Raw genomic sequence first — 14,760 nt, forward strand, 5'->3', positions numbered from 1 at the left:
CTAAACTTTCCAATGAATGAACGATAAGCCTCTAATATTGTTTGGTGTTCCTACCACAGCAAATAGATGTATTTGCATAAGAGTAGACCAACGCATAGACGGATAAGGAACCTTACTGCCCGTTGCCCAAGCGAGCGCTCATCTGTATCATTTCACCTTACTGCCTGTTGCGCAAGCGAGCGCTCAGTTGTATCGTTTCTGTAGCACAGGCAGTTTACAAAGCATTTCACAGAAAAGCAAGTACGTGCCCGTCCCGGTTCTCTGTCAGAAGAGAGCTCTGAGGGATGGGGAGCCCATGGCCACTGATAGCAGGGACGTGGCTCCTGGCCCAAGAAAGGTGTGGAAATGCCTGCTGACTGCAAGCCTACCTGTGAATTCACTTACCATCTTGTGTGAGTCAAACTGCCTGAAGACACAGGCTCAGTGAGCTGTGCAGAAGCACTGCAGATGCTCAGGGAGCTGTGGAGATTTTTCTGTGAGTTTTCATGCTGCTCTGTTTAAACAAACATGATTGCAAATGCAGCCTTGTTAATGTTTCCCAGGTGACTAGCTGGGGATAATAAGTATACACAAGAACACTTATTTTTTTATGTTGCTTCTCAGGACAATCCTGTCTCTTAGGGAAAATAAAACTATCCTGCTGTCTCTAGGGGAATTTCAGCAAAATGCTACTCAGGCCTGAGTAGCCTGATAGGGATACAGCCCAACTCTGCCAAATGGAATAAATTGGCATTTTCAGTTACATAATGGTGGTCCACTAGCAGCACGCGCAAGGAAAAAGAGACACTTATATGAAATATAAAGTATGGCTTAAAAGCTTTTCTCATTGTGCTTTATGAAGGCAGTTGCTGTGATTGCTGGGCCTCACTAATGAGTCTGAGGAAACTTGGGTGACGATCTGCAGCCAGATGTTGGTAATCACAGATTAAAGACATCTCTTTCATGAACACATAAATATCTTTACTTGGATCTAACAACAGTCTGCCCAGACTCCGAGGTGGACTGTGTCCTGAGACACATGAGACAAATGATGAGTGGTAGGTCTCTAACTGCTTTCTGTAAGCACTGTGCCGAACTGTAAACTTAGAACCAAAGAAAATGTATAGGAAAGCTACCAGAGACTAACAGCTCCAAGTGTCCATGTGCTGACCCTCATTTCAACAACACTTCAAGCAGGCTGATGCCTCCTGTCAAAAAGCAGTGACTTATCTCAACCACTGAGCAAAGAGAAGAAAAAATCCTATCTTCTTTATTTTGCTTTGGAGTTATTTTAGCCAATACCATTTATTTCTATTTACTGTATACAAATACATGGCTCAAGGTGTAAAGTATGCCTCACTAATACTGGTGTTAACAATAGCCATAACAAGCAAGCATTTGAAAATGTGACATAAATTTCAGTATTTCAGTAAAGAGTGCTGAGTCCTGCTGAATCTTCATTTATCTGGCACTGTTAAATGTCTTTATATGACTTTCTGTGGACCAAAGAGTAAAGCAGGGCAGCAGCAGTCTGACACGGTTCATTACGAACAGCCTGCAGCCAGACATGCAGTATTCAGGCTACAGTATCACTGGCAGATATGGCCAGCCCCAGCTCACACCAATTAGATGAGGCAAAGGTGAAATGCTGAAATAAGAAATGCTTTTAAAGAGCAAATATCACTGCCTGGAACAGGTGGGAACTGTTGTCTTATGATATCAAGATGACCACAGACAACAAAGGCAGAGACACCAGACATCTTTGCCAATGACTATATTCTGTATACAAACTTTGCATAAACAAACAAGCTGTCTGAGAGCTGAGGTCAGTGATTAATGCACTCACTTGCTGATGTACCTGAACTGAGTACGTTACTGGCTCTCACTGCTCTCTTGGTGGGAGAGACAGGTTCTTGTTAGATGGCTTTTCTGTCTCTTTTGGGGGGAGATATCTTCTTTTGTAGTGTGAGCGCTAGGCTACCTATGCCCTAACTCCTTTTAACTTACACACACACATGGTTAAGGCATGATAACTTATGGACTGGCATAGCCTATCATAGCTTATCACAATGCATATATTCATCAAGACAGTGAAATCATCCTAGTTCCAGGCCAGCTTGTCCTAGTTCCATACCAACAGGAATTTTACTTCAGCAAATAACATACTTTAAAATCCTACACAATGGCCAAAACCCCTCAATAGCAGTAACTATCAGCAAAACATAAGTTTGAAAGTTGATGCTGCCCATGCATGAGGAATGAGGAGGACTATGCCTCACCCTGTGCCTCTTGGCCTGAGTAGGCCTGTGGAATTGCCTTGAGGGCGTTACAGCTAGCTATTTCAGTGGGGCTCAAGGCAGGGGTATCAATATATCTTTGCTAATATCACTGTGGCACCTATGAACACTGTTCTGTTTATTGTCTACTTAATGTCATTATTCAGAGGGACAGCAAGGCACTGTAATACAGCGCTCTGGATTAGCAGCCTGCAAAGAGATTGCAACTAATCTTCTGATGCCTCTTGCAAAGTCAAATGAGAAATGGCAGCACAGCTGCCACTGGGAAAAGGGAATTCCCAGGACAGTGCCTCTTTTTTTCAGTGCAGAGGAAACTCAGGGAAAACTTTGGGTGGTCAGCAAACCTGAGGTCTGGAGGCAGACCCACAGAGTTTTTGGAAATAGCTTCAGAGGCTGGCAGTAAGACAGAAGAACTCATGAGATCAATCCTGCTAAAATCCTGTGTGGCTGATAAGAATTAACCATGCTTGCACCTGCCTATGCACAGAACAACAAATTCTGGCTGATTTGTTGCTGGTAATGGTGAGAGGGAAAAGAACTTTTTGGCAGATTACATTCATAAAGGTTAGCTCCCCATTTATTGCTTTACATATGGAGAATAGCACTGAAGGACAAGCTTCATGCCCCTAGAAAATAGCATTCCTAATATCCTTAAACCTCTTTCTTACCAATGCAGATGGGGATTGCTAGAAAGCACAATGTGCTAGGTCTTTTTAGGCAGAAACAAGGAGACTAAAACTGAGCTTCAGACACTTGTGTCATGTTATTGAGAGATCGGGGAGGAGAGCTCAGCAGTTTCTTCTGCCTCTTCCATTGCCACGTAGCTGTCTTTCATAGAGAAGAACTGAAAGTTCTTTTGGTTTTAGCACCCTTCTCCCATTGACAAATAATATTTCATTCTAGGGCTATTTCATTTGCCTTGACCTTATCCTCAAAGCATGAACTGATCAGTACATAAACAGCTGGTGAATGGCGTGTGCCTGTAATTCAGAGGTAGGCAAGCCCAGATGTCTGGTTTACATGGTAATTCAGAGTCTGCTAATTCATTCACATGGACTTTTTAAACACAGAAAAGGAGTGTCCTCCAAAATCAAAACCTTTAAAATTTGAGCAATCACCATTCACAACAGAAGTCCATTCAACTTTCATAACTATGTCAAATAAAAATATAGCATAAAAAAAAAAGAAATAACTTCAGAAACTTCTGATTGCTAAACTAAAGCCCCAACATTCAGCAGCATCAAAGTGTGATCTGGCCATTTTTGGCACTGCAGGAATCGCAGATATTTTAAAAAATAAGTCCCAAAGTTGTATACTACACCAAAACTATTGAAAAATTACATTGCTGCATGTTACCTTTTCTGAAAGATGTACAAGGTAGGTCATGTCACCAAATTACTGCTGTACTAGTTTTAAAGAATAACAAAAATAAAATTAGGACAATAGTCTAGAAGTTGCTGTACCACACAGAAGTCAGTAGTCACTTTAATCGTGGCTACATTTTGTTTATGCATAATATGCAGGAGTGAACAGTAGAGGGTGTTAGCTTAAAGGAAAACGTGACTTCAGTACATGACATACGTCCTGTTTGCTACAATTCACAACAAAAAAATCAGGTGCTGGGAAGTGCAGCTGTGGCTCAGTGTAAATGGCACTGGGGAACCTGTCCATGGTCTTGTCTTCAAGACCAAACTAAAGAAGTGAGAGAGTTGCAAACCCCTTTTCCCACCTCAAATCTTACTCCACAAATTCTTCGTGTTCAAAGAGCGTCCAGCTGGAGTGGTTGGGGTTTTTGCCCCCTCACATCATAATGATTCAGAGGGGCAAGCTCAGGCTTCAGCTGGGCTCAGGCAGCCAGCGCGGTCCTTGCAGCCCCTCCGCTGGGAAGGGCTTTGCCCAGCAGGGCCTGACCAGACCTTAGGGCTGGATCCTGCCAGGTGCTGGGCACTGCGCATGCAGCATCAGCAACCTCAAGTCACATAGCCCTGGAGGGAGCCCTGGGCCAGAATTTTAGCGTTACTTACACATTTTGTGGGGTCTTCAGGAGCAGCAGCCACTTAAATCAGCAAGAAATAAGTATTTTTGAATATCCCCATAAGTGCCTGTCTCTTTAGGCACCTTGATGCACCCCAGGGCATGCAACAGTGCTCTTTCATAAAAGAAGCTCCCTTTCTCGTTTGCTTTGCCACACTGATAGGAGAAAAGAACTATGGGGGCTTCTTTCTTCCTCTAGTGAAGTACTGTTTGAACAAACACAAAGAACAAATGTGTCAAGTAGTTATGTTAATGTTTTTATGTAATTTATGACTATTTTTTTAGACTTGAATGATTTTTCAATGTACCTTGCAGAATGGATAAATGTTCTCTTGATGACTTTCTGGGAAGCAGCTCAGGTAACGTTTTTAATGAGATTTTTTTTTTGTGGCATGCCTTGATATCAGTAGATGTCCTTTGTTTTCTAAAGCTTTCTAAGGGCAAAATGATTTCTTCCACTCTTCACAAAATCAAGCAGATATAAATGGTAATGGATGTAAATGGACAAACCTAAGTCTCTCCTGCAGTATTCACCAGAGGGAATGACTTTGCTGACAGGGCTCAGTGCTATTTTAGGTGCTGTGGATTATCTCTCCCAGCATCTAGCAGCCAGACCAAATGAGTCTTCCATAAGCCTTATGTCGTATATGGCAGCCCAAACCAGAAGTCTTAGAGACCCTTAGGTGTCTCAGATAGCACTGGACGGATGTGTCTAGGCTGCTGGACTTCATCCTGTTTGTTTCAATTCTGTGTGTCTGAAGAGAAAAAAAATAGAGAGAGATTTTTAAAGTTCCTTAATTTATTTAGGCTTCCTCAGGAAGCATATTTGTGGCTACACTATTCATGAGCATCACATCTACATCCTGAATCATTGACTTTTTCTCCCGCTTAACTCAGTTAGATGCTAAATCTGTATCCTGGACACACACATACTCCTCACCAAGGACTTGCATTTAGATTTCAACTCTCGGATGAAAATGGTCAAGCGTGGGTCTTACCACTGACTTGGATAACTTTCTTTTGTACCTTGTAGTTCATAAAAACCCATTAAGGTCACAAATGAAACACATTTTTGAGGAATATTGTGTTCAGTGCTTTGGCATGCTGTGAACATCAACACTTTTGCAGTCAATTTGTACAGGTTATGGTTAAAACTGGTCAGACTGGTCATTTGAATGCATTGATCTCTTTTTAAGCAATAGAGGGTGGGTAGTCTTGGAAAAGGGAGAAAAAGGGACCACGAGTAACAAGTCATCCTCCAGCTGATCACTAGGAAAGTTCCTCTCGGTGGACTAGATTCCAACCTGCACAGGAGAAAGGATGCCCCAAATTCCCATCAACTACAGAAAATGATGGGACTTTGCTCTTTTGTGCCATTTAAAAAACACATCCTCTTAACCTTTTCCCTTAAGTGTAACTCATTTCTTTGTGGCAGTAAAATATGCATCTCCTGCTGCTCTTACAGCCAGAATTAAGCTAAAGATTCCATGGTATGAAAATAAGAAAGAGGCACACAAAATTAATTTTGTCAAGGAAAACATGAAGGAAGTTTATGTGTAGCCTTTGTGCTCGGGATGAAAGCACACAGTGACAGCGTGTAGCTGCTCTTTGACCATGAGGGCTGGTTTAGCTGCATGGGACTAGCAAGCACAGCACCACTTGTCCCAGCCAACATTAATGTGGCCAAATGCATTTAGCCATATATTTAATTAAGAGAACAAACAGACCAACACTCAGGTGCCAGCACTGCAGGCATACTCACAATGTAATTGTCTGAAAACATGTTTTTAAATTCATGTGCCAAAACATATTTAAGCACTCAACGCCAAGCTGTTAAGTTGAAGTGCTGCCTTTTGTTTGGCAAGGAAGGGTCTGAGTTTCCTTCGTCTGTAAAGCAGCTGCATAAAGGAAAGGTTGATGGTAAACCTTGGCAGAAACTTCCTTGCAAAAGATTTTTTTCCAGTGATATACATCTTGTAATTTATCCACAGGCAAATTACATACTGACCCTATATCACCCATCTTGATGTGAATGAAAAACTGGTCAGTAAGTACCCAAATATGCTTCTGCTCAGGAAAAATGGATACCAGAATAAATACCGAAAGGTATAACACACCCTGCCTTGGTGTCTAGTCTGCCACCATTCTATGAGTTACCTGTTCAATCCAATGGCATCTTTTTATGGACAACTCAGATTCAGCATCCATGACCTCCTACAACAGAAATCCCTACAAAAACTTGCCTAGCCCCTGTATTTTGTATGCATATCTTTACATTTATGTTTTTTAATACTTTGCATGCCTAGCAAGGGTAAAGTTCTTTCAGTTCAAGGTGACTTTCACATTAGATCAATGAAAATAGGAAAGAATAAACAAGCAACATCTGTGGGTGGTAAATGAATGCAGTATGTGTGAAAAGACTTTCAGAACAAAGCCAGGCTCTGCAGACAGACAGAGAAGATGAAAACCATGAAGAACAGTAGAAAGAAAACAAAACATTTTCAGCTATATTCCCCATCTGTATTTACCACAGTGCCTGAATTCACTCCCCACACACATTTCTAGGTAAAAGGTTTGGTTTTCAATTTTAGCCATGAAAAGCGAGTAGATTCACAGTACACTGTATCAGAAAGAGCATGGGGAGATGGTAATTCTACAAATTGCTGATATGTAAGGAGACTATCTCCCCGCCAGAAATCCCCCTTCATGTTCCTACCAAACACAGTCCTGCTTCATCTCAGCAAGCAGGAGACTAGTGCCCCAAAGACCAAAGGGCCCCATGCTGCAGAGCTGGACCCTGCGATAGCTGCTGCCAGTGCAGCACCTGGAGTGCAGGCACAGTAGTGGCCAGGCTGCACCATGTACGGCACCAGCTGCGCCTTCAACCAGATGCTAACAGGACAATCCAAGGAGGACGTAAAGTTAGTGATTTAATCTGGGAGAACGCTGAGCTTGAAAAGACAGTGTCCACAAGTGTTTATTACTTACTGCTGACCCGGATTTTTGTTTTCAAGCACAAGCAACCAAGCTCTGCTTTACCTCTGAGCCTATGAGCAGCTGTGTAGCTCCAGTAGTGCAGGGTGGATCTTAAACCAATGCAGGCTGCTTATCACCAGGGCTGGTCAATGCAGGTTCAGTGCTGCAATAGCCACCTTCATGTAGCTTCTGGTTGACTTAGGGCAATGGCAAAGCTGTTTGCAGAAGAAATCTGCAAGTTAAAAAGTATAAGCTGGAGAGGCAAAAAAACGGTAACAAATACGTGAACTCAGATTTGCCATACTGTGAACTAAAAATAAATTCCAGGATTAGGGAGAGCTTGGGAGCTTCTGGGAACAAAACTTGGTGCAGGTTTGAATAAGTCTGGTCTGTTCTGTATCTTTACAGCAAAACTGGGGAAGATATGCCAGGCTGTTTAGGTTAGCCTTGAGTTTTAGAGCTCAGCTGAGCCTGAAACTCACAGATTACCTCAGGGGAACTAAAGGTGTTGGAATTAGCCACAGTCCTAAAATCAAAAGCTTTCCATCTAATTCTGCCTTAACCACTCCTGTGAAATTCAGTGATAGTAATATTTTTTTAAACTAGAAACTGAGGACAATAGTCCCAATGCAATGTCATGGAAGAACCACTCAGATCCTGGAAATAAATGTATCAATGAGATCAAAGGCAAGCTCTAGAAAGAAAAAAAAGATCACCTTGGCAAAGGAGGCCCTGTAATACATCACCATACTTCTTTTTATGCTGAACCATATAATGGTTGCCTGGAAAACCTTGTATACCTGTCCATAACCATTTCTCTCCAGATGAAAGGCTATTTACATAAGAAAAAGGCATGAGCAGTCCGAGGAAAAGTTTTAAAATATCCCTGTCTCACCAGCTTTCCTGAAAACTATGGCATCTCCTGTCCTAAATCTCCATCCTTCTTTGACCTTCTTTCCTCTTTGCTGGAGACATGCAACATAAAACAAACATGAGGTGTGCAGGGATCCCCAGTTGCCTCATCACTGTCTGACATAAAGTCAGCTTACAATCACAAAACTGGGCTCAAAACCAGTGCTGTGACTACATGTCACAGCCTGTGTCCTGAATTTCCCAATATCCTTTCCACAAAAGCCTCAGGCAGCTAAAGATCATGTAGAAAACAGGGAGGCAGAGAGGCAGGGGCACAGATGCCGCACTGCTCAGCTCTGAGTTACCTGTGGAGGAAACTCTCTGGAGCAGAATGCTGCTGGAGATGGACAATTACCTCTTCTAAACCTGTGAAGGGCTGAGACGTGGGCCAACTTTCAGAGGAAGGGGTTGCACTGTCAGTGCTGAAGCCCCAACCTTAAGAGCTGGTTGGAGTGGAAGAACTGGGCAAAAAGAGCTGGTGTTCAGTTTAGGCCACAGATGTGTTTGTATTTGTTTGCTGCTAACCTTTTCTTATAGCCCTATAATTAGAATACTGAGTTTACAATGTGCTGAAATCAACCCTCACTCAGTATTGCCCTTCAGCATGCTTTCTATTAAATGGGAACCTGAGTACTACTGAGCTGGTTTGAGGTGTATCTCTCTAGAAGCAGCAAGGCTTCATCAGCAAACCTCATCTTGTGACTTTGATAGGGACAGCACTTGCGTAGTGCATTGACCTGGCTCCAGGCCACTGTGGGAAGCACTGGCATTGCTAACTGCTCAGTTTTCAAGAGCAGTCAGCATAAGCCTGCACCCTTTTCTGCCAAGCACCCCCTCCTCCCAGGAGAAGCACCTCACAGCTGGGGAAAAAACGTGGGTTTGATACTAACACCCTCATTTTATCAACAGGAGGTGGTTACAGGTGGTCCCAGATCCACTCAGAGCAGAGTGGATGTGTGGTTAAGAGCAGCTATGTAATCTCTCACAGCATCATCTATCAAGGGACTGAGCCCTTTGGAGCTCAGTTGTATTTATGCTGCAGTCAAGCTAGCAGTGTTCTCACTAGGCAAGGAAGGAAATAGCCATGGAGGAAAAGGTTCTTTGCGTACCTGTGCAGATTGAGTCAAAGTTTGCTATAGAAACTTCTTTCATGAAGCTACTCTTTTTCTTGGAAGATATGACATTGATCTGATTTCATGGTATTACAACTGAGTAGGAGGTTATTGATGACTTTCTAAAGGAATTCAACTTCAAATGCTTTTCCATTTCCTCCACTTCTATCAGCTGGTCTCATAAAAGCCTTTACTCTTATTTCCCCTTTTATTCTTACTTCCCTTGGACCTTGGGAGTTTCATGGCCAGACTATCAATATGACAGCTAACTGGCAGGTGTTCTCTTCCTACACCTTTCTTTTGCTCAACCGAGCAGTCTGGTATGAAGTGGTTCTTTTTTACCTTCTTGTGCAGCATCAATGAATGCATGTAATGCTGAATGACAGGGGCTGAGTCCCAACCCCTGGGGTCCAGAGTTTGACCCAGAATGACAAATACAGGTGGGGGTGAATATGACTTTTTTTCTTTTTTTTTCATAGGCTATCTATCCGCCTTTATCAAAAAGAAACAGAAAGGGGGGGGGGGGGGAGTGCATAGAAGAAGTACCATCTTAATAGTTGGAAAAGAATCACAAAGAAGAAGTCTGAGCATAGTCTTGGCCAGTCCCAAAGCCAGACAGGCAACCCAAACCCCACCATTGCCAACTTTGTACAAGGCAGTGCAAGGAACCAGCAACCTGGATTTTCAGTGGTCTGGTTATGCTCTATTGACAGAACCTGAAATTAGGCCGCCCTGGTCAAGCTCAGCCATCTGGCAAATCTAATTGGAAAATTCATCTTGTTGACAGACCACCGTAATACTACTCGCCTCTTTAAAACAGATCAGTGGAAAGAAGCAAGCATATGAAAACATAACCTCCTGTACATCTGCACCATGATGTGGAAGTTGAGACAGAGCTTACTTTGTGCAAACGGACCAACAGGAATGTTTGAATGAAAAGATAAATCATCCTGACAATTCCCAGGCTTAATAGAAAGCAATGCAACAAAACATTTAACCAAACTTAGGGAGGAAAAAAGACTTGTGGGCTGAAGTAGGGAAAAATTAATAAATGTTATCCCATGACAGGTGCTTCTTGAGGTCAGACTGCACACCCAGAAAGGAACAGTGAAATGGATTCTTAACAAGTGAAAAGGGAACTCATCCATCACCATCCATATTTCTATAATAAATCAGTTTTTAAACATAGCTTGTCTAAAGAACCAACAGTGATTGATGATCACTCCGTATGCAGAAGAAGAATTCACCATTCAGACTACCTGTGCCGCCAGTTTTGATCCTGTGCATGGTTAACATTCCTGTTTGTATTTCTGGCAAATTTGTATTGCACCCAGTGGAATGCTAAGGTAAGTTTTCTTCAGTCATTTTTTCGAGGGGATCCTGGTCTTTATCACTGTGGGGTGGTATACAATCCATCTGCACATACTTAACAGTAGGTCTTCTGTTCATTGCTCTGTTTTAGATTTCAGGGCCAAAAAGTCAAGGTTCTCACCATGCTACCATGGTTACATTGTGCTAAATGAAATATTTGGTGCTCAGAAGAAGTGGGCTGCATAAAATAGAGATCCCTCACTCAAAGAAGGGTCTTCCTTGCTATTATTCTAAACAGACACAAACACAGAGAAAGACCATAAGAGAAGCTGTATGGTAAAATGCTTGGGCTCCAGCCAACCTCAACTTAGAATAACCCTACCTGAGCATAGGAAATGTCTTCTGCACTTATTTCCCCACTGATGGAAATTATTTCCCCACATATGTATGCAAAAACCTCTCTAACAACGTGCAGAAATCTATGCTCAGCTGCAGAGATGTCCTTGGCTTACTGCTTCACTGGCTCTGTCATGGCCCTAGAGTCCCTGGGGACAGCTAGCACAGCACCCCTGTCACTGCCATTTGAAATCTGTTGTAATGATGTTACACTCTAGGCATCCAGAAGAGCCAGGACAGCCAGACACAGTCTTGTAAGGTGAAATTGTCTCTATTGTTTAATCATGTTTAAATTGTCTCTGTTTAATCATGCAGCAATCTTTAATATTTGCTAACTCATTCACAAAGACATGTGGAACGTAATAATAATGTAATATTAATCTAAGAATATTCTTCATCTGAGAAAGACATCTAAAAAGAGAAGAATCAAGTGTAGAGGAGGTAATAAAGGAAAAGACCTGAGATATTACTGCTACATCAAAGCAGAAGAATATCCTAGCAGTCAGACCCCATTATAAATGTGTTATGTATCTGGAACACACAAAAAGGTCTATGATTAAATTGGCTACCATAAAAGCTGGAATTCACCAAATATATGGGTTACAATATATACATGTGTATACTTTAATTGGCCACCTTCTGTTTCTATTTGATTAAGTGTATCTTTTCAACTTCACTTTACTTCAAATGTAAATATGAATACATACACCTGCCTGGAAATTTCGTAGGTATCTACAGTCAAGCTTGTGAAAATCTTTAATGTCCATTCACCTTGATATGCCAAAAAATATTAAGAATCAGTCTTCACCTCCTTAACAGAAGGCCCTAGACAACCATACAATTGTGTCACTACATCCACAAGACATACTTTGGTTGAGGTGAGGATCTTCACTGCTAAACACACTACATTCCCCCGACTGTGTGCCGCTTCAAATGTCATGTCTTCGACAGTGAATATCACATTACATTTGTTAGATAGAGAAAATGAATCTTTATTTGGATTATTTATTTTTTTTTTTTACTGGGTTCAGTCACCTATCCATTATTTGGGAGCTAAGAGTAGAGATGATTCTAAATGTGTCTAGGTGCAATTCCTGCTTTCATTTATAATGCCATAACACTGAAGCAATTCCACTGCCTTCAGAGTAGCACTGGCTTTATATCAAATGTCACAGAGAAGAATTCAGCCCTTGGTCTAAGTCTGTGTTACCAAGAGGTTAGTCTTAGAGGGCAAAGCACCTCATCTGTGTTCTCATGGGACAGTCGCCATCAGTGGAAAAGCTTTCAGACAGATACATGTGAAAATCAGCACCAGTGGAAAAGTGGGTAAGCTCCCTGCAGCAGGTCTTCCCAGAGGCCTTACAGACTGAGTCTGTGGAAAAGGAGTGTTGGAGAAAGGCATTTCATAAGAAAGACCCACAGTTAATAAATCAAATAGGTTGCTGCAAACAAAGGATGCTCTGACAAATACAGTTTTCTATTCTCTCATATTGATACTTTTCAGCAGCACAGCTGACCCTCTGAAACTGTTTCTTTTTCATACCTTCAAAGTAAGTCTGCAAAATCATAAATAATTTAGCATTAACAAGTCAGTTTATTTTTGATTCAAGGAATAAAATTTCACAGTTACAGGTACTAAAAATATTTCCTATCTGCAGCCTCATCCATTCCTCACAAACTCCTTCATCATGCAGCCTTAATGTGGCTTCCTTTGCTCTGCGCAATGGTACTAAGACTGCCTTGCCAATACTTGCTGCTCCGTGTTGACTCTAATAATTCTGGTAATGTTACTTTTACCAGAGACTTTTCTACAGCAGGACTGTGCAAGCAACAGGAATCCTTTGGTGAGCTGGGAGTTGAAGCACTCGGCGACTGCACAGTTTGACGCCTTGATGAAAGCCAGGATGATGAAGTGGACAATGAGGATGCTAGGAGAGAACAGGTACTCTTTTGTGAGAGAAAATATTGCCCCACCATGAGCTTGGATATAACAGTTCAACACCCCCCAGTACATACCCCGGGATTTATCATGGAACAAATGACTTTATGACTATGGTAACAGAGTAATGGTCCTATGTAAAGAGGCTTTTCACTCCTTTCCTTTTTGCTTTCCTCACAAGTTCAAACCAGTCTGCTTTTTAAGTATTCTCATTTTCTAAGCTTGTAGCTCTTGTTATTCACATGCCAACCTTTGTTCTTACTCTGTCTCAGGAACCATCTTCTAGCCACTGCTGGAGACAGGGTCCGGGTGACGTGAACCTTTGTCTCACCCAGTACAACCATGCTTATCTTCTCTGGTTTGCTATTAACAATACTGTGTCACTGAAAAGTCACTTTTTACAATCATATCAAATGAGACCACCAACTACTAGTCACCCTCCTAGCACAAAACAATGACAATCATAATGAATGAATGGCAAAAGACCAGAAGCTGGAGGAAAAATGAAAGAGAATAAAATAGGAAAAAACGAAGTAAACAAAATCATATACTCTATTTTGCTTCATATATTTCTTTAAGAGGATTTCTTGGTTTTAAATGATCGTATAAGAAACACTTGTGTAGTAGAAAACAAAACTGTGGGAGGCATCTGAAGAATAGAGATATGATATACAGGGTGGGGAAGCAACAGCACAGACTGAGTACATAGAGAGCATGAGATTTGAGTATGATTAGTTTTAGGAATGCCAATCATCAATAGCTGCCACTGAAAACTCTGAAGCTGAGAGTTTAAAAATCAAAAGTGTGCCTTTGAAAATTGTCTTATAAATGCACGACATGAGCACTTAGATACACCAAAGGAACATTCTGATTCTTCTTGGGCACCCTAAGAGACAGGAATCCGGAGTTCACCTGTGTGAGGATCAGGACTTCTTGACAGTGTCCGATAAGCTGACTATCTGTCTGCAGTACAAAAACATTGCCAGACTAAAATACTGCAAGGTATTGTGGCCATACTGCTACCTTGAATAAAAAGAAAGATGCACTGTTAAATACAATTCACAAAATGTTTATTTTCTTTACCCAGTGCACATGCCCTCTAATTACCTTCCCAAGATGTTGAAAGAAACCATTCTGGTCTTGCTCCCAGAACCTGGACAGAATTGCCCTTCCTTTCCACCCTCAGACACCCCCACACATTCCTCCTGCACCAATGGTATGGCACTTTCTTCCTCTGCACATCTCCATGTTTCATTCTTTATGGGGAAAGAGATGGAAAGTTTAACACACTTTCCTCTTTCGATGAGCGGACAACCCTGACAGAAGAGAGGGTCGTTTGGGCCAAGTTGTAACGTGCTATCAGCAGAAAAACAAAAGCTAAATCTGGAGGCTGTTGGGAAGCCCTTAACAACACACAGCTGCAGTAAGTAACAGATGCAAGCATAGCTGAATTGACATCAACTGCTTATTAAACAAGTCATGACCAACAGATGGGAACACTGCTTTATTATGATAGCCTTCTCCAAATGCTGAATGAACTATCTGGAAAATGAGATTGGAAAACAAGTGGGTGCTAAAAATGTGAAATCCTACTGTGGGAAATCCAGCCAATCCACTAGACTGCCAGGTGCCACAGCTGTTACACTCTTGAACCCAATTCAGAGGAACTAGATTTGCCACAGAAAAGGATAGAAAATGATAATTTTCAAAGGTCTCCCACCTACCCCATATTGGCAGTTACAGTAATTATCAGTGTAATTTCTTTAAGTCACATCTCATTATAAATTAGAAAGGACATTTGGGC

General features: G+C 41.8%; 1 protein-coding gene across 1 annotated transcript in view; it reads right to left on the reverse strand.

The window, feature by feature from the left end:
- Positions 1-12,591: 12,591 nt before the first annotated feature.
- VWA3B (von Willebrand factor A domain containing 3B) overlaps positions 12,592-14,760 on the reverse strand; it is a 70,256-nt gene continuing 68,087 nt past the window's right edge. The window contains exon 29 of the mRNA XM_069770005.1: positions 12,592-12,945. Coding sequence (XP_069626106.1) covers positions 12,704-12,945 — 242 coding nt within the window. The 3' untranslated portion in view covers positions 12,592-12,703. The remainder of the gene's footprint in view (positions 12,946-14,760) is intronic.

This window comes from Haliaeetus albicilla, chromosome 25, assembly GCF_947461875.1.
Source record: "Haliaeetus albicilla chromosome 25, bHalAlb1.1, whole genome shotgun sequence".
Classification (NCBI taxonomy): domain Eukaryota; kingdom Metazoa; phylum Chordata; class Aves; order Accipitriformes; family Accipitridae; genus Haliaeetus; species Haliaeetus albicilla.